Here is a 17,448-nt window from a genome sequence, read left to right as displayed (position 1 = left end):
GGCTCCACACCCCCTCTTTTCTGGCGGGGAATCCCTGAGCTGGAGGGAGCTGCTGACCGGCCACGGGGAGAAGGGGAGGGAGGGGCAGCCATCCTTCAGCTGGGCTTCAGCAGACGGGGCACGGATTCCAGAACACCCAGCCTGGCCCCAGAGGACCTGCTGCTGTGAGAGAGACCAGTCCGCACCCAGAGCCTGAAATCTGTCTTTTATAACAGGAGCCAAGAAAGGGAGCCGATGAGCCGTGGTGACCGAGACTGAGGAGCGTCCCCGTCCTCTCTCCTTGTCTCCCTGTCCCAGAGCCACTCGGACCCACCCAGCCAAGGTCTCCAGCCCCCCGGACCCTTCCTCCCTCAGCCTTCTCAACCCTGGTGTGACCCCCACTTTGACGCGAGTGCTATTCTAGGACCCAGGAGCAGAGAGAAGGAAGGGGGTCCAGGGCGCAGTCCCAGCATTCCCGGGGGCTGCTCCGGGGGACGGGGGCCAAGGAACAGAGCCTGCGCCCCTGCGTCAGGCTCCAGCTGAGGCCCACACCCCGCAGGCCTCTGGCCTAGGAAGCTCGTCACCGTCCGCCCTCCCCTGGCTGTCAGGGCCTGCGCTGCCCCTCCCTCACCAGGGGTCGATGAGAATCTCAACCAGGGCGGTGCAGAGCAGGACGACGCAGGAGCAGCTGAAGGCGGCCCCGCTCTGCTTCTCCTTCTCCACCGAGTAGCGGGTTTCCATCTCGCGGTCCATGAACCGCATGGACAGGAAGAAGGTGTTTCTCTTCTTCACTCTGCAGTGCAAACAAGCCCTATGAGATGCAAACATCACATCTGTCTCCGCCTGCCAGGAAGGGGCCGTTATTTACGACGACTGACTTCCTGGACCCCACACTGGGGCCAGACAAGGCACGTGCCAAGGGCCAGGGGCCAGCTGCCTGAGGGGCCGCTTACACCTGGGCGGACTCCCGCTCCAGCAGGGCCTCGTTGAGCAGCTGGTTGAGCTCGTGCTCGTCCTCGGAGGCGTCCACCACGCGATCGGCCAGGTCCTGAAGCCGCAGCCTCCGGCGAGGGTTGGGGAATGAGGGGTTGTCAGCCTGCAAGGCAGTGTGGCAGAGTTGGGGGGCAGGCGGGATGGAGGGGGGAGAAGTTGGGGAAAGACAGGGTGGTGGTGGGGGGAAGGGGAACTAAAGGGATCACACGAGCACCAGCCCCTTGACTCTCAAGATCGTTTCTCGGGAAACGTCTTCCCAGGGCTCTCACGTGGCTCCGTCCTGCTTGGGTGTGGACCCAAAAGCCACAGTCCCTTCCTGGTTTCCCTGGGATTCCAGGTCCCAGGCCCTGTGGCCCCCAACAGAAGCTCTGCAGTGATGGCCCACTAATGGCAGCGTGGGGAGCAGCCACCAGGTGCCCGAGTGGGAGACCTGGAATCTGAGACTGTGCTGGGTCAGCGGGGTCCCGGCACCTCCTGCTACGAGGATGGGGGTGTCACACACCATACCCTTCAGCATCCTTGGGGATGTAAAAGACCCCCAACCCTATGCTTAAGGGCGCTCTTAAAGGAGCTCAGATCTGGCTCACTTGGGGGAGGAAGACCTGAGGGGGAAAAGCTATGGAGAGAAGATAACATCCTTATTACCAGTGGGGTGGAGCACTGGGGAACCCCCCACCAGTTTTATTCCTGGTCACAAAGGAAAAGCCTCCGCTCCAAACACATGAATCCAGACTATGATTACACAGCCATCAGCCCAAATAACAATTGGGAATGGGCTGATGAGAGCTGTTTGAACGGGTCTAAGAGTGTATCTGGAAGCCAGAATCAAGATACCCCGGGCTTAAGCTCAGGCGTGCCGCTGGTTGAGTCTGACCCCCTAGAATCCATGTCCCCCCAGCCCCAATTTTCTTCTCTGTAACGTGATGTGGATGTTCTGTTCCAGCACCAGGAACCTCTGTCCCCGAAGCGTATCGGGAGCAGTGCGACACTGGCTAATTGTGAGGATAGAAAGAAATCACAGGCTGCTAAGCCTCTGCGTCCTTCTTGTTAGTGAGTTACACTGAGCCTGTATTAACACTTTCGATCAAGAAACTCACAACAGGGAAAAGTTACTGAGTGCTGTGGTGCTCAAGGAAAACCCAGTTTATCCTCAGCCCTCTACCCTCTTGTCTTCCAGCACCTGATCTACAGGCACGGGGCAGTTCTGTCTTCCCTGCAGCGAGACTAGCGGTGTGGCCGACCAGCTCACGGCAGCCTCCGCGAGGCCGAGACCCGTCTCAGCACTGGCCTCTGTCGGTGGATATACTCAGGAAGCTCTTTAGTAGTGGATGGATCCTGGACGCTCTCCCAAGGTGCACCCCATCCTCAGGGGGCCAGCCTGTTCGTTCCTTTGGAAACCCCTCATCTGTGCACAGGACTTGTGGGGTTTGGACCTAGCCAGAGAGGTGAGCCCAGCCCTTTGGTGTCACTTCTGAAACAGCCCTGGATCCTAGAGAAATTTCCGTGGGTGTCCTCACTGCCCTCAGATCTCTAGGATTCTGGGGCATGGGGGCCAGACAAGGCCTCGGAGGTGAGCACCCCTTCTGACCTCAGCCACCTCCACCCCATGTAACTGACGAGAAGACAGTGAGGCCAGGGGGCGGGGCGGTGACCAGCCCAAGGTTACACAGCCACCAAAGACAGAGGCCAGGCTAGGGGCCAGGCCATCCCGGGCCTCACCCAGCACGTACCTGGGCATCTGGCTCCTCGGACGTGGAGCCACTGGTGTGGATGCTCCCGTCAGGCTCCTTGGTCTCAATGAGGGCAGGGGAGCCGGGCTTTGAGGAAGGTGGCGCTCCGTTCGGCAGAGCCTGCAGCAGAAGGGAGTGGCCATCAGGAGCCCCCAGGCACTGCCAGATGCCCACCCAGCGCGGGGTTCGTCTACTCTCAATCTGGAATCTTCCCACCAGAGTTCAGAGGCCTTGTAACCTTAGAAATCTCACTATTCAGTTCCTTCTCTAGACCATCAATTTTAAAACGCTGTAATTTTCTAGTATCCATTTCTAGTATTAGAACTTTTCTAAGCAGAGAAAGACCTTATTGTTCTAACTCCTATTTTTAAAACAGTAACTCAGTGACACAGTGATTCACAGAGATCTTTTCTGGGGTCGAGCCCTGTCAAATGCCTTCCAAAAGTCTGAATAAATTCCATAAACCAATTTCCCCAATGATTATTTAATTTACTCTGTCAAGGAAAAACACTACTCTATACAGGAAAACAGCTCATTTATTCATTTACCAAGTATTTACTGGGTACCTACTGTGTGACAGGAACTGTTCTAACTCCTGGGGACACAGAATGTCCTAACCTCAGAGCCCACCGTCTAGTGAGGATGGGCGGACATCAGCAAAGTAAAGAAGTAAATGATTACAGAAGGTCAGAGAGCAGTGCTCTGGAGAGGTGGAGTAGGCAAGGGACACAGGGATCGCTGGGGAGTGACTGTAAGGGGTTGGGGGAGGTGTCACCATGAAGATGACATTTCCGTGAAGATCTGGAGCACATCACGCGGCTCTCAGGGACGGGTTCCAGCAGGCGGAAGCCCGGAGTGGGCTGGAGGCCCGGAGTGTCTGAGCGGCAGCCAGGAGGGCGGTGCTGCCGGAGCTCAGTGAGTGAAAGGGGTGGGGCGGTGAGGACCTGCTGGATGGGGTTCCTGACCTCAGGGGACTTTGGCTCTTCCTCTGAGTGAGATGGGGACCGAAGGAGGGTGTGAGGAGAGCGGGGCGAGAGCTACAGCGTGCAGGAAGGGGCTCATGGATTGTAGAGGGGGTCAGGATGTCTCCAAAGGTTTGGGGCTGAGCAGTTAACAGAACGGAGTTGCCACTGATTGAGATGGGGAAGACTGAGCAAGAGCGGGTTTTAGGGTAGAGAGAAGCTCAGGAGATCAGCTTTGGACCTGTTATGTACACAGATGGAGAGGCACACGCGGCTCCAAGTTTAGTGCAGGGATGCCGGTTGGGGCTGAGATCTCAATTTGGGAGTTGTCGGAGATGGCATTTAAAACAACTGAATGAGGGCTTCCCTGGTGGCGCAGTGGTTGAGAGTCCGCCTGCCGATGCAGGGGACACGGGTTCGTGCCCCGGTCCGGGAGGATCCCACATGCCGCGGAGCGGCTGGGCCCGTGAGCCGTGGCTGCTGAGCCTGCGCGTCCGGAGCCTGTGCTCCGCAACGGGAGAGGCCACAACAGTGAGAGGCCCGCGTACCGCAAAAAAAAAAAAAAAAAAAGTGTCCCATCTTACTAATAACTAAAGAAATGCGATTAAAACAATAAGATACCCTGGGTTCATCTTTCAACTGAACGAAGAAAAAAAATGAGGAAAGAGCCAGCAAAGGCACAGGGAGGGTGGCAGGAGGTGAGTAGCAGGCACATGGGTTAAACTTTCAATGTACAGAACCTTTAACCCAGCTTTTCCACTTCGCAACATCTACATTTTTTAGGTAGGGGCACTAAGAAACAGTTACAAGTCAACTTTACAACACACTGAAAACCTGGATTGCCCCAAAACATCAGGAAAATTACTTTTGAAGGGAACAGCACCCATGTTTCCATGGGAAATAGGCCGCCTCATTTGTCTGATGGAGAATTTACGAGGAAGTCTAACTCCCATTCATTGGAAGCTGTCGCCTGTGCTCCTGTCCTGTGTGGCATCACCCAGGCCATGGGGCTCAATGGCCCACAGCCCGGACCCCACTCCTACTCACCCAGAGCCTCTGTGCTAGTGTTTTAAGCTACACATTCACAAACTCAACTTTTCTCTAATTGGAAAACTGAGTAATGACTCCTGCACACCAGCTTCATAAAGACACTGCTGCCAGGGCTGCATCCGTACCCCTCCCGGGGGTGTCAGGTGCCAAGAACAGCTCCTGAGTCACATGACGCACCGTGCAAGGGTTGATTAAATAGAGAAAATGCAAGACTAGAACGAACAGGAATGAGTGTGGTTGTCACAAAGATACGTCTGACTGCTGCCCTGTGACTTCAAGGTGGTCCCCAGTACAACCAAATTTGTGGGTAATTTTTTAAAGGAACAGCATTTTTAAATGTACTAAAAACGTTTTTTGCCAGAAATGGTAAATGTTCCGTCACTTCACAAAGGTAGCTGATTTCTCAAATTATTGTCAATCACCATCTTGTAGAATAGCTTAGAAGATGCATTGTTCATCTGTTCCAGTGAATATATTGAAGTTGTGCATGTAGCACTCTTTTTAAAAAAAATTAAATTTATTTATTTATTTTTGGCTGCATTGGGTCTTCATCGCTGCACGCGGGCTTTCTCTAGGTGCGGCGAGTGGGGGCTACTCCTCGTTGTGGTGCGCGGGCTTCTCATTGCAGTGGCTTCTCTTGTTGCAGAGCGCGGGCTCTAGGCGCGCGGACTTCAGTAGTTGTGGCCCGCAGGCTCAGCAGTTGTGGCTCGCAGGCTTAGTTGCTCCGCGGCATGTGGGATCTTCCTGGACCAGGGCTCGAACCCACGTCCCCTGCACTGGCAGGCGGATTCTTAACCACTGTGCCACCAGGGAAGTCCCCTAGCACTCTTAAAATATGAAGACTCAATAATTTTGTGACAAGGTCAAGTCTCATTTCATGGGGCTCCACTTTCTGCCGTGACATTTCCTAATTTTCTGGACAGCTTCCTACTTTTCTGAGTTCTTTAGAGCATTTACTGTAGCTCAGACTTCACACTGGGCACGAAATATTTACCTCGTACTACCCTTTGCTCTAACACTCAGCAGCTAGCGGGACCTCTCATAGTCCTGCCAGTTCTTCTACAATCTCGCCTCCAATCCCTTCCTTTCCCTCCCCCAGCCCACAGGGTGGGTGGAGGACTCACCGAGCCACTGAGGCCATTTTGGGCGGCTGTCCTCTTCACCTCTGGCTTGGACGCAATGATGAGGTAGGTTTCGATGCCCTTCTCATCCAGGTAATCACAGCGGCTGCCCCCGTCACCTGGCTCCACCTCGAACTCGCCTTTCAGGCAGTCCATGGTGCTCTGGGAGATGTGCACGCGCCTGGGTTCCATGAAGAGGGGCCCTGAGCACAGGCCCGGAGGCAGCCCCCGCCCTACCCCTGGGGACAGAGGCGGAGCAAGTCCTGGCACTAAGTGGCTGTGTAGGCAGCCCGGCACCTCCCCTTCTCTGAGCCTCAGCGGTTCAATCCATTAGACAGTTTGTCCTCAGGCTGCTGAGGGTATCAAATGAGATAAGGAATTTGAAGTCTGCTCTGAACACTAAGGTCAGAAGGCCTGGTTATCATCCACCTGGTGTGATTCTCCGCTGCAACACCTCCTGTCAGGGGGTAATAACCCATTTCTGGGGAGTCACCACCAGGGAGAGAACTGTCACTGCCTCCGAGGGAAGCCCCCTGACCCAGGCGGGGAAGGTTTCACCGCATCCTTGGTCCACCCTGAGGGTGGAGGCTGCCCCACCTGACTGGCCAAGTCTGTAAAGAACTCAGCAAAGATGTGCAGGTGCCTTAGAGCCTGTTAGGAGACTCTCACTGCTAACAGTGCCCTTCAGGGTGACCTGCACACTGAAGGAGCTCCAGCCCTGACCTCAGAGCCCCGAGGCCCCACAGTGGGTAAAGGGGGCAGGAGGACAGACTCCTGCAGAGCCCCAGGCAGGAAAGGCCCAGGAGGCAGACCCTGGAAGAAGAACACTGCTCCTGGGTGGGAAGGGCTGCTTCTTCAGGGTCCCTTGTCCCTCGTCTGGGCCACAACCCTGAGGGACGGATGGGACGGTCCCCTCCCCTGGCCCCAGGAAGGAACGCACGCTCACCCGGGGATGCCGCCGGCCTCCATCTTGTTGGCCACGGTGACATCGGTGGACCACACGTCGTACTGCCAGCGCTTCTGGCCTAGGACACCCCCCAGCACGGTGCCCGTGTGCACCCCGACTCGCATGTCCACCCCGGTCTTCGTCTTCTCCCGTACATACCTGCCAGGCACACACAGAAAGGAGGAGGGGTCAGGCCTGCCCACAGCCAGGTGGCCAGCCCCCTCCCCAGCCCCCCAGCGGGAGGAATTCTGCACAGCCTTCCTCCTCTCCAGGCTGCAGGGCCTACAGGCTGCCCCCATTGCTTTCTGCCCACATCTGGGTCACCCACAGCTGGGGCTACAGCAGGCAGTGGCCAAGGCCAGATTCAGCAACCACAGGCCAGTGTGATTCGGGGTGGGGATGGAGGGGCAGGAAACAGCAGAGACCCTCAGCCCCTGAGGGACGACCTCCAACTGTTCTCTTCCAACCAACCGTTTACTCATTTGTGCAGCTGACCTTCACTGAGTGCCTACTATGTGCCAGGCCCTGCACTACATGCTGTGTGTGCAGAGGGAAAATGTTCCTTGCTTGAGATCTCCAGGAGGAGACAAACACGAATTTCAGCACTTTGCCCAACAGTGATGGGAGCAGAGGTAGGAGTCTCTAAATCCTGAACTATGGCCCCAGGGGAAAGGCAGCATCTGCTTCTTGCCAGCCAATCCTAGAGGGGGCTTTAACCTGGAAGACAGTAAAAATGCAAAACCACCCCCTTGGAGATGGTGGCGAAGCACACGCCCAATTCCTGGACTCAGCAAGGGGCTTGGGGGAGCTGATACCACCCAGGGCCCACCAGAGGCCTTGAGTTGACTGCAGGGAGCACCCTCCTGCCCCCCTGCCCCGCCCCCCAGGGATCTCCAAGCCCACAGGGGCAGTGACAGCAGTGGGGAAGAGCCGGGGAGGCAGAGTTCACCACCCTAGAGGCTCACAGTGGTGCAGGCAGGAGCCTTGGCCGGAGCTCAGAAGCCAGGGTTCCAGTCCCATCTCTGCTGCCCAAACATCTCGTGACCTCAGCAGTCACTTCACTGCTGTATTTGGGCTTCCTGATCCAAGAGATGGGCATGGAGATCTCTGAGCCTACCTGTCCTGGGGGGTCATGATGAGAAAACTCGGAGAGAAGAGATGCAGGGGGACACTTGGGAGGAAAAGAAAGCAAATGGAAGGGGGCAGAATTTCATGATGACTGCACCTTCCAGCAGAAAAAACTAGTGTGGACTAAAGCTAGAAAAGCATCCCTTGGAGGCTGCAGTTTCCCTCAGCTGTGAGGAAGGTAAGCCTAGCCCGACTTCCCAGAGCCTGGGACTGACCCTGCCACACCCACCTCATCCCCTGAAGAGCCCGGCTCGGGGGCCTCGGGATGCACAGGGCCCACCAAGACAGAGCAGCGCGGAAGGCGTGCTGGTGCCAGAGCCAGGACCCACGCTCCCCCCACTTACGAGATGGCTTCCACCATGGCGAGCCCCATGAGGATGGAGCAGACGGCGTGGTCCTCCCGGTAGTCCGGCAGCCCACAGATGCAGTAGTAACAGTCGCCCAGAATCTTAATCCGCAGCTGGTGGTATTTCTGAAAGGGCAGGTCCTGAGTCCCTCCTCGGCAAGGGGGGGCAAGGGGCAAAGAAAGCAGAGGACGGATGGGTGGGCAGAAGTCCTGGGAGCCGGAGGAGGAGGGGCAGGCCCAGGTCATGAGGATGGCGCCCCCCACCCCTCCCCGGAAAGCTGGGCGAGGGTCAGGGTACTTACGGCCGCCAGCTTGTCGAAGCGGGCAAAGAGCTCATTGAGGAGCTTCACGAGCTCTTGGGCGCTGCAGGCTGAAGACAGCTGGGTGAAGCCCACGATGTCGGCAAAGAGGATGCTGCGGAGGGGGAGGCAGGCCCCGGTGGTGAGGACCCGGACGGCACGCCGGGCTCCACGCTGCCCACCGCCAGCTCCCGCTCCAGCCCTCAGGCGGCCAGGTCCCTGCTCGAGCCCCGAAGTGGTGAGACCCTGGCACGTGCCAGGCGCACTCAGGGCTCCGGCGTTTAGCTTATCTCGCAGGTGGCGTCTGTACAATGACGGGCCTGGACCACGGGACCCATCTAGGCCCCAACATCTGGCAGCAAGGCGGCCCCCGCGGGGGCTGAGGCTCACACTGTGGGGTGGCCGTGTTTCCAGTGCCCAGGAAGACTCTCGAGCTCCGCAGTGCTCCGCCGACCCCCCCAAAGCCTCCGTCCTGAGCTCAGAGCCCAGGCCTGCAGCCAGCGCACCTGACGTTCTCGTGGCGGTACATGTACATGGTGTTGAACTGCTGCCGGTCCTTCTGGCTCTCATCCTTCTTCATGTCCTTCAGCATCTCGTCTGCCACGTGCTTGGGCAGGATGGAAAGCATAAGGTTCTCCTGTGGGGGAGAAGAGAGTGAGTGGGGTGGGCAGGGGCAGGCGCGGACACTCTGGGAAGAAACGCCCTTATCCTGGTGACAGGCGTCAGCCAGGAGGAGCCAGGTGACCCTCTGCAGAGACCTTGCAGTGCACGCCCCTCACTGGGGAGCAGCCAGAGGCCCAGGACAGGCCGGTTTCTGCCCTGAGCAGGCTCAGAATCGTGACCTGAGCACCTTCAGAGCACGGACAGAGCTCAGAAACCCATGAAGCACCCCAGGCGTGGCTCTGTGCCTCCAAGGCATCGCCAATACCACAGGAAGGGTGACAGTGCCTACATGTGCCCTTGAGGGCAGGGCTTCTGTGTGACCCACCCCACCGTGCACAGGGCCATCACTCGAGAATCCAGATTCAATGTGACTGGAGACCTACGACGTGCCAGGTACCACGCTAGGTGCCAGGCTACAAAGACCAGTGAGTCCCTCCCTCCAAGGGCTGCAGGTCTCGTGGGGGAGACGCTAACGCACCCATCACAGGGCGGTGAGATCCGCGCTAAGACGAGCAACGGACGGCAGAGCACTGAGACAGAAGGACAGACGGACGTGGGGGGCCGTCAAGGAGGCTGCCTAGGAGCGAGGCTTGAGGACTGAGGACGTCCTGTCCAAGGGAGCGGCGGGCACCACTGCACCAGCCTCGGGCCGGCAGGTGTGGGCAGAGGCGGAAACAGCGCACAGCGCGGCGGGAGAGCGCAGCTGGGTCAGAGCCAGCAGACCGCCACCTGGGGCCTCACCAGGCTGCTGCCCGGTTCACAAATCAAGTCGTGCCGGCCCCATTCGCCCATTGTCTGCAGCCGTTTTCTTGGTGGAACAGCAGAGTTGGGTGGCTGTGACAGAGACCGTATGGCCCACAAAGCCGGAAAAACGTACTACCTGGCCCTATTCAGAAAGCGCCTGCCGACCCCTGGCTCGGACGCCGAAGGGCCTCTCGAGCCGGGCCAGGCATCGGAAGTCCTTCCCGAGGGCTGGGGAAGCGACGGGCCCAGGCAGAGGGTGTGGGGCAGAGACGGAAGCAGGGAGGCCAGTTAGGAGCCCCCGCCGTTCTCCAGGCAGAGCCAGGCCCGAATGAGGGCGGCCGGCTGGGCAGGACGGGCGGCCTAAGACCCCGGGCCGGCAGGATCCGCGACTTGGTGCCGCCTGCACCTGGGGTGATGGGCCACGGCCTGGGTGTCCGGCTGGGAGGTCCACTCTCTGAAATACGGGCAAAAGTAGGAGGGAGAGGTGGCGGGGTAAGATGGGAGTCTGGTCCAGGAGGTGCCTTGGAGGGCCCCGTGCAGGGCCGCCCTGCAGGCAGATGCTTGGTGGCTAGCGGGCTGAGCCTGTAGCTCAGAAGCCACGGGTTAGACCCAGCAGCAGGAACAGGAGAGAGGAGACAAGTGATGGCGGTGGTGCTGGAGGGTGGGTCAGAGGAGGGGGAAACGCAGGCAGCGGCAACTTGTCGGGAAGGAACTGCCCTGTGCCCCCGGGAGGGGAGGGAGGTGACGGTGGTGCCCGCTGGAGGACGGTGGGAGAGGCTGGAGGGAGAACCTCAGGTGCAGGTCTGCAGGATGGAAATGGTAAGGGAGCAAGAGAACTGCGCTAATGGAGAGGAAGTGACTAAACCGAGGCCGTGGGATGAGGCAGCGGGAAGTGAGGCCTGGGAGAAGGGTGGGTGCAGAAGGAGGCAGAGGGGGCTGGGGGAACAAGAGATGTGGCTGGAGGGCGCAGCCTTTGACCCCGGGATGGAGCAGTTCCGGGTGACCAGGCCAGTGCTGCAGGGTCAGCCGCTGAAAGGGGAGGAGGGGACGGGCGGGGCGCGCGGATCCGGGAGGGCTATGTCCAGTTACCTGGGGCCGGGAGCTACCTGGGGCAGGAGGGGTGGCCAGAAAACCAAGACCCGCGTCCTCGGCACCTGGGGTCTGACCAGGGGTCAGGGGCCACAGTGAAACTCAGGCTGCAGGTCCCGGGCCTCGGCAGTGAGGCCAGCCCAGCGGTACAGGAGCGGGGACACACCTCCGCCACCGCCCTGCCCGCTCCTGCCCTTTGTTGTGTTCAGTGGGCCCTGAGGCCAGAAAACCCAGCTCTACCTGTCTTTCAGACACACCTGCTCTGGGGTAGGAGCCTGAGGTGTAGAGGTCGACTCCTCTCCTCTGGTGGGCGCAGCCAAGAGGCCCCCAAGGGTCTGGTGTCGTACCTGGGCCTCTGTCCCCACTGAGCCAGAGGGCTGGGGCCTCAGCTCCCCTGTAGGGGCGGCCCCTCTCTCCTCCTCCTAGGAAGGTCTGCAGGCCAGGAGCCCCCCACCTGCTCGCCATCACAGAGGGAGGTGGGTCCCTGTGCCCTATCTGTTCCCACAGGGAAAATCAGTTCTCTCTCTTGCGGTGAATACCACCCTAACAAGGTGAGCCCCCTGCGCTCAGCATGCCTGGCACTGGCTCCAGCCTGAAGCACGGACAGTGGTTATTCCTATTACCCTGCCATTTCCACAGCAATGTCTCTTCCACTGTTAAGAGCCTCGCGAATGGCACCATTACAGTTCAGGAATGAGAAGCCAAAATAACCCCAGTGCGCCCTGCCTGGCTCCACCTGAGCCCAGGAAGCAGCAACCGAGCCTCCCGGGGCCCTGCAGCCCAAGCAGAGCAGGTGGCAAAGCTGCTGCCATGGCAAAGCTCTCAGCTTGGGAAGAAGATGAGCCTCCGGGAGGATTTTCAAGAAAAGCCAGAGACACGAGGCCCTGCCTGCTCTCGAGGGTGGCCTGTGGCGAGAGCTGCTGGGGTCCTGAGCGGGAAAAGGAGCCGAGGCTGGGGGGCGGCAGTGAGGGCTGGGGCAGGAATCCCAGGGGTCCCAGCCCGCCCCACGTGTGGCCCTGCCCGTGCCAGGCTGGCAGGGACAGGGTCCAACCGCCTGGCTCAGACCCTAGCCCTGCCACTCGCCGTGCGATGCCAGGCCATCATTAAACTTCCCCGTGCCCTGGCGTCCTCGCCTGTAAAACAGGAGGGCTGAGCGACTGGTTACCGTAAAGCACTTAAAACGGTGTCCGCACATGGCAAGTGCTCCATATACTTTAGCTGTTCTTGGTGTCACTTGATGTGAAGTGTCACTGAGGCACTGAGACAGAAGGTGTCTCAGAAAGACAAGGTCTAAACTTCCCCTGGGGCTTCCAAGCTGGCCATAGATTTATCGATGAAGAGCTCCAGCGGGATGTCAGGGTCAGCAGGAAACCTTTTGGTCCCTCGGCCAGACCCTGTGAGCTCTGTCTGGTCCAGACAGGATGATAAGGGGACACCAAGAAGGATCCTGCCTTCCACGCGCATCTCAGCCTTTCTCCCCTCAACGTGCGTGCGGGATACACGCCAACGCAGGGAAGAGGCAGGCATGTGAGGGGCGTGGGCAGGGCCTGCCGGGCTGGGCAGAGCAGAGGGGGGCCACAGGACGCCGAGGATCAGGAAAGCCACAGCGCGGCGCCGCCTGCCTCAGCAGCCACCCCCGGCACAAGCAGGCCTTTCCCACGCCTGCCTCAGGCTCTTCCACAGAACTCTGTCCTCCCAGAAAAGCCACTCGGCTCCCTGGGAACCTTGGGGACATCAGAATGCAATCCGACCCTGTGAGGTGCCCGTGGCCCAATTTCCCTGGAAACAAGCTGGGCCTCCCCGGAGGTGACCTGCACTGCCCTATCCGAGCACAGCCTGGACTCCAGTACTGTCAATCAGGGCAGGATAAAGGCAGCAGCGGAAGCACAAAGCAGGGCAGCCCTGACACCCAGAACCCAGGTGCCTTGGAGAGCCACAGAGTGAGGAGGCCATGAGCTTATCTCTAGGGATGCCATGTGGGGAATTTTCACTTTTTGCATCACATGATTCTGTAACTTTTTGCAGGAGAAGAGATGAGTTCTGGGACTTCCCTGGTGGTCCAGTGGTTAAGACTCCATACTCCCAATGCAGGGGGCCCGACCGATCCCTGGTCAGGGAACTAGATCCCACATGCATGCCACAACTAAGGGGCCCAGGTGCCGCAACTAAGGAGCTGGCGAGCCGCAACTAAAAAACCTGCGTGCCGCAACTAAGACCTGGTGCAGCCAAATAAATAAAGAAATGTTTTTTTAAAAAAAGAGAGAATAGACGAGTTCTGAAAGCAGATAACCCTTAAGTGTCAAATTTTCAAATAACAAGAAAGCAGCTGTGGTTGTAAATGAAGGCTACCAACTGACCCACGTGGTATACGGCAACCCTATGGTCAACCTCAAAAGGTTAGCAGGCAGAGTCCACCTTAAGTCACTCTGATAAGACGAGTCTTAAATAAGAAGTAGGTGTACACAGAAAAAAGAACAATTTGTCAGATGAGAAAAAATGCAACAGGCAGCTGTCAGGGGACTGGACAGGAAAGAACCTTCTAGTAGGTGGAGGGCAGGGGCAAGAAAGTGGCCAAGTGGGCAGCGAAGGAGTGGCCGGGCCCACGCCGCAACCCCAGGACCTTTGTGACAGCCAGGCTCTGCTCCCCTCCCCCTGCCACCTTCCACGTCTGAACTTCACACCGTGGATGGCTCCCCACCCGCGTGCTTCTCCGCGGCACCGAGGCCTCCTCCCCGTGACACCCAGCTGCCTTCCTGGCCCCAGCTCCCCCTGATCTCCTCGGTGGCCCCTCCTGGGTAGACAAGCTGGACTATTTGCTTTTCTCTGCTCTGGTGTCACTCTCTCTGGAACGCCCCCTCCTCACCTACCTGCCACCTCTCCAGAGACCCTGGCCCCCGCCCAGGTGTGCTCATCCCCTTCCTTACCTACACCCACTTCATACCAGTGTCTCTACTGATGCTGACCTTGTCTGCCCTTACAGTTCAGAGATTCTCAACCCATTCCTGGATCCTGGCCTCTTTTAAGAGTGTATGATGCTAATGATGGATCTTCTAGAAAAATCCTCACACACACACAGAGGATCCTTGACATCCATTCTCAGAGTCCAGGCTGAAGACCCCAACACCTCCCTCATCTATGTCCTTGGAGAAGGAAGGAGGCTAGGATCCAAGTGCACTTGCCTGGTGGGTCCCACAGAGGGCACAGGGGTGGACAGGACAGGAGCCACCCAGGGCATCCTCGGGGCCCAGAGCTGGGGGATGTGTCTTGGTCTCCCCAGCAGACAGGCAGAGCCTGCTCTCCCTAAAATAGCAGTTGCTATATGTTTTGGGAGTCGTAAAAATGTTCTAAGCCTCTGACCCATTAATGACTCTTCTGGGAATTTATCCAACAGAAATAATCCAAAAGAAGTAAGAAGATCTATGTGTAAGAACTTCAATGCAGCATCACTTACGCTTGTAGAAAAAACTATAAGCAGCCCAAATGCCCAGAAAATGGCTAATTAGATTGTGACACATCCTCTGGATGGAAGATTATGCAACCTTAAAAATGATATTGGTGAAAACTGTTACAAGAAAATGATGAGAGAGAAAAGCAAGACATGAAATTGTATTCTGTGAAGGTGACGCTGGATGCACATGCATCGAAATAATGGCAGAAGGATATATCCAAGAGAGAAGAGGGTAACAATGTGAGAGATGGAATTAAGAGAAAACTGCACATGCTTTTCAAAATTGCTATATGGTTGTTATACTGCTGCTGCTTCTTTAAGTATGTTTTAAACTGGAAATAAACACAAAACTTCCTGTTGCCTCCAGCTGTGACCCTGACCCCAGCTTGTCTGTAACTACCAGTTTTCTTAGAAATGGACCATCCCTGCAAGGCCACTGAGCTGCCTCCAGACTCCCACATCTGCTTGGCTATAACCTGAGAAAGGAGACTGACGGCCAGGTGCGAAGCAAGCAGGAGACCACAGCCCCCCAGTGAAACGGGAAGGAGGCAGTGGCCCTCTCTTAGGGAGCCGTGCGATAGAACCGGCGCCCTGGGCTGGCTTCTTCCTGCAGTTCTCAGAAGCACAGCAAGTCGCCAGGCAAGTGGACACTAACGACCAGTATCAAGATCGTCCCTCTTCTTCCCTAAAACTTTCTCACCTACCCGATATTTTCACAAACACGTCATATTGCCTCCATCTTGCAGGTGCCCAAATCGAGGTGTGGAGTGGTTAGGTGGATTGTCCCGGTTCCTCAGCCATAGTGGCAGACCCGGAACGTGGACCCAGGGCTCCTTGACCGATGGAACTGGTGGTTTTTCTCCACCAAAAGATGTACTTTTCACACTCTAACTCTCTCAGCTGCACCGGACGTTGTTCTGCTATGAATGTGAAGAAAAAGAAGTGCCCACATGTTACCTAGTAAGGAGGTGACAACATGGCTCCCCTGGGGGTGAGCCCACCAGGACATCCTGTGGCCCCGGTCCCTGTGCTGTTGTGTGGGAGGGTGGGTCCTCCGTGGGTGCCTCAGCATTCTGGCCCAGGCTCACCAGACCGCATCGGGGCACCGGGGAGAGCAGGCCGGGCCAGGGCAGCTGCTGGGACTCTTCCTGACAGTCAGCAGAGAAGGAGGGGGAGAGTGCTGCTGGGGCGGACACAGGGGAGGCCTGGGCTCGGTGCTGGGCAGGCCGGGAGACTGCCCTGAGCCCCCCGCCCCCTCTCCCCATGGGCCGAGGGGAGGAGGCGAAGGGGGCCGATGCTGAGAGCTGTGCCTCAGTGACTGACAGTTGCCTCTGGATGCGACCAGCGGTGAGGGCCCTGAGATGCCGGGTCACCCCAAAGCTGCAAGAGGAGCCAAGTGCAGCAGCTCCAGAGGGGCTCACCTAGACGGGGGTGCCACCAGGTCTCCCCTGTGGTCCAGTGAGCTGCCACTGGACTGACCACGAAGGGCCCACAGGTGCGTGGTTCCTGTGCGAAGCTCGGCATCACTTGACGCTGCTACTGGAGGAGCAGAAACTTCTGATGAGTCCCTGGACATCCAGGCGCTGGGAGGTCCCCTGGGACAGCTGAGCCCATCCCACGGGACCACGGCCTCATGACCCCAAGTCTGGCCTGCAGAGGGGAAGCCTCAGCATCACCTGGGGCTCACCCAGCAAGGCCCAAAGATCCTCAGGTGACTGGTGAGCACACTGAAGTTTGGAAGCACCACTTTATGAGCATTTGAGAAGGATTTGAAGGAAAGGAAACCAAGGGGAAAGGCACAGTCACGGTCCTGTAGTGGAGAGGAGCTGATCGGTACACCCAGAGAGAGATCCTGCTGCCGAGGTCACTGCTGGAGACCCCCGCCTCCAAGGCCATGTCCGAGCAGCAGGCAAAAACCTCAACCGGGACTTGTGGATTAGAAAGAAGCAGAATGGGGACTTCCCTGCTGGTCCAGTGGTAAAGAATCCTCCTTCCAATGCAGGGGATGTGGGTTCGATCCCTGGTCAGGGAACTAAGATCCCACATGCTACGGGGGGACTAAGCCCACGTGCCACAACTACTGAGCTCACGTACCTCAATGAGAGAGCCTGCATGCCACAAACTACAGAGCCCACGCGCTCTGGACCCCATGCACCACAACTAGAGAGAGAAAACCCACATGCCACAACTCGAGAGAAGCCTGTGTACCACAAAAGATCCCACATGCCTCAGTGAAGACCCTGCATGCCTCAACTAAGACCTGACACAGCCAAAAAAAAAAGAAAAAGAAAATAAATATTAAAAAGAAGGAAGATACTAAAAAAAAAAAAAAAGGGAAAGAAAGAAGCAGAACCCTTGAAACCCAGAGGATAGGAGAGCAGTGTGAGTCACATCAAGGTGGAAATGGCAACACACCTCCAGAAACTTGGACTCATACGGTCAAAGATGCAGGGGTCCAACACTCACCCAGGCTCCTCCAGGAAAGCCAAAAACCACTGATGACCACAGTCCCAAAGAACTGGGAGTAAAGAGGAAGCTGTGATCAAAGTTTATCAGAAGCTAATACAGTGGGCAGGGGGAGGATGCTCAATAATTTGGATAATCTTTTCATTTAGTTCTTCTTCTCCCTTAACCCTTTTTTATTTTTTAAATTAGTTGTTTTGTAGTATTTTCAAAACTGAATTGAAACTGTCACCCCCCCCCACCTCTTTAAAACTCCTGGTATTTTGAATTCTAACGCTCAGCATTCATTATCACGTGAATTCTTGTGATCAACTCCAGGCCCCTTCCTATCATCTCTCCTTTATAAAAATGACATGAGCACAGAGGGCACTTTTTTCAGGACTGTGCCTTTTCAGGCTTGTGGTGCCCTGAAGTTCTGGCATGTGCTTGCTTCACTCTTGAACCATGACTTTAAGTGACATAGTGGAAGTTGGCCAGAAAACTAGAC

At 57.2% G+C, this 17,448-nt stretch overlaps 1 protein-coding gene across 3 annotated transcripts in view; it reads right to left on the bottom strand.

Moving 5' to 3' along the window:
• The window catches only part of ADCY3 (adenylate cyclase 3), a gene marked incomplete at its 3' end in the record, with an annotated part of 85,614 nt that overhangs the window by 12,071 nt on the left and 56,095 nt on the right, over window positions 1-17,448 (bottom strand). For all 3 annotated transcript variants that reach the window (XM_081254789.1, XM_081254790.1, XM_081254791.1), the window contains exons 4-11: window positions 9,061-9,191; window positions 8,558-8,669; window positions 8,254-8,381; window positions 6,782-6,940; window positions 5,839-6,016; window positions 2,703-2,822; window positions 933-1,075; window positions 611-772 (exon numbers count right to left, since the gene is read on the bottom strand). In XM_081254789.1, the coding sequence (XP_081110915.1) occupies window positions 611-772; window positions 933-1,075; window positions 2,703-2,822; window positions 5,839-6,016; window positions 6,782-6,940; window positions 8,254-8,381; window positions 8,558-8,669; window positions 9,061-9,191 (1,133 nt within the window). The remainder of the gene's footprint in view (window positions 1-610; window positions 773-932; window positions 1,076-2,702; window positions 2,823-5,838; window positions 6,017-6,781; window positions 6,941-8,253; window positions 8,382-8,557; window positions 8,670-9,060; window positions 9,192-17,448) is intronic.

This window comes from Mesoplodon bidens (assembly GCF_964165515.1).
Source record: "Mesoplodon bidens genome assembly, chromosome: 14".
NCBI lineage: Eukaryota > Metazoa > Chordata > Mammalia > Artiodactyla > Ziphiidae > Mesoplodon > Mesoplodon bidens.
Note: the sequence above shows the minus strand (reverse complement) of the source record. Positions and strands in the feature narration are given on the sequence as shown.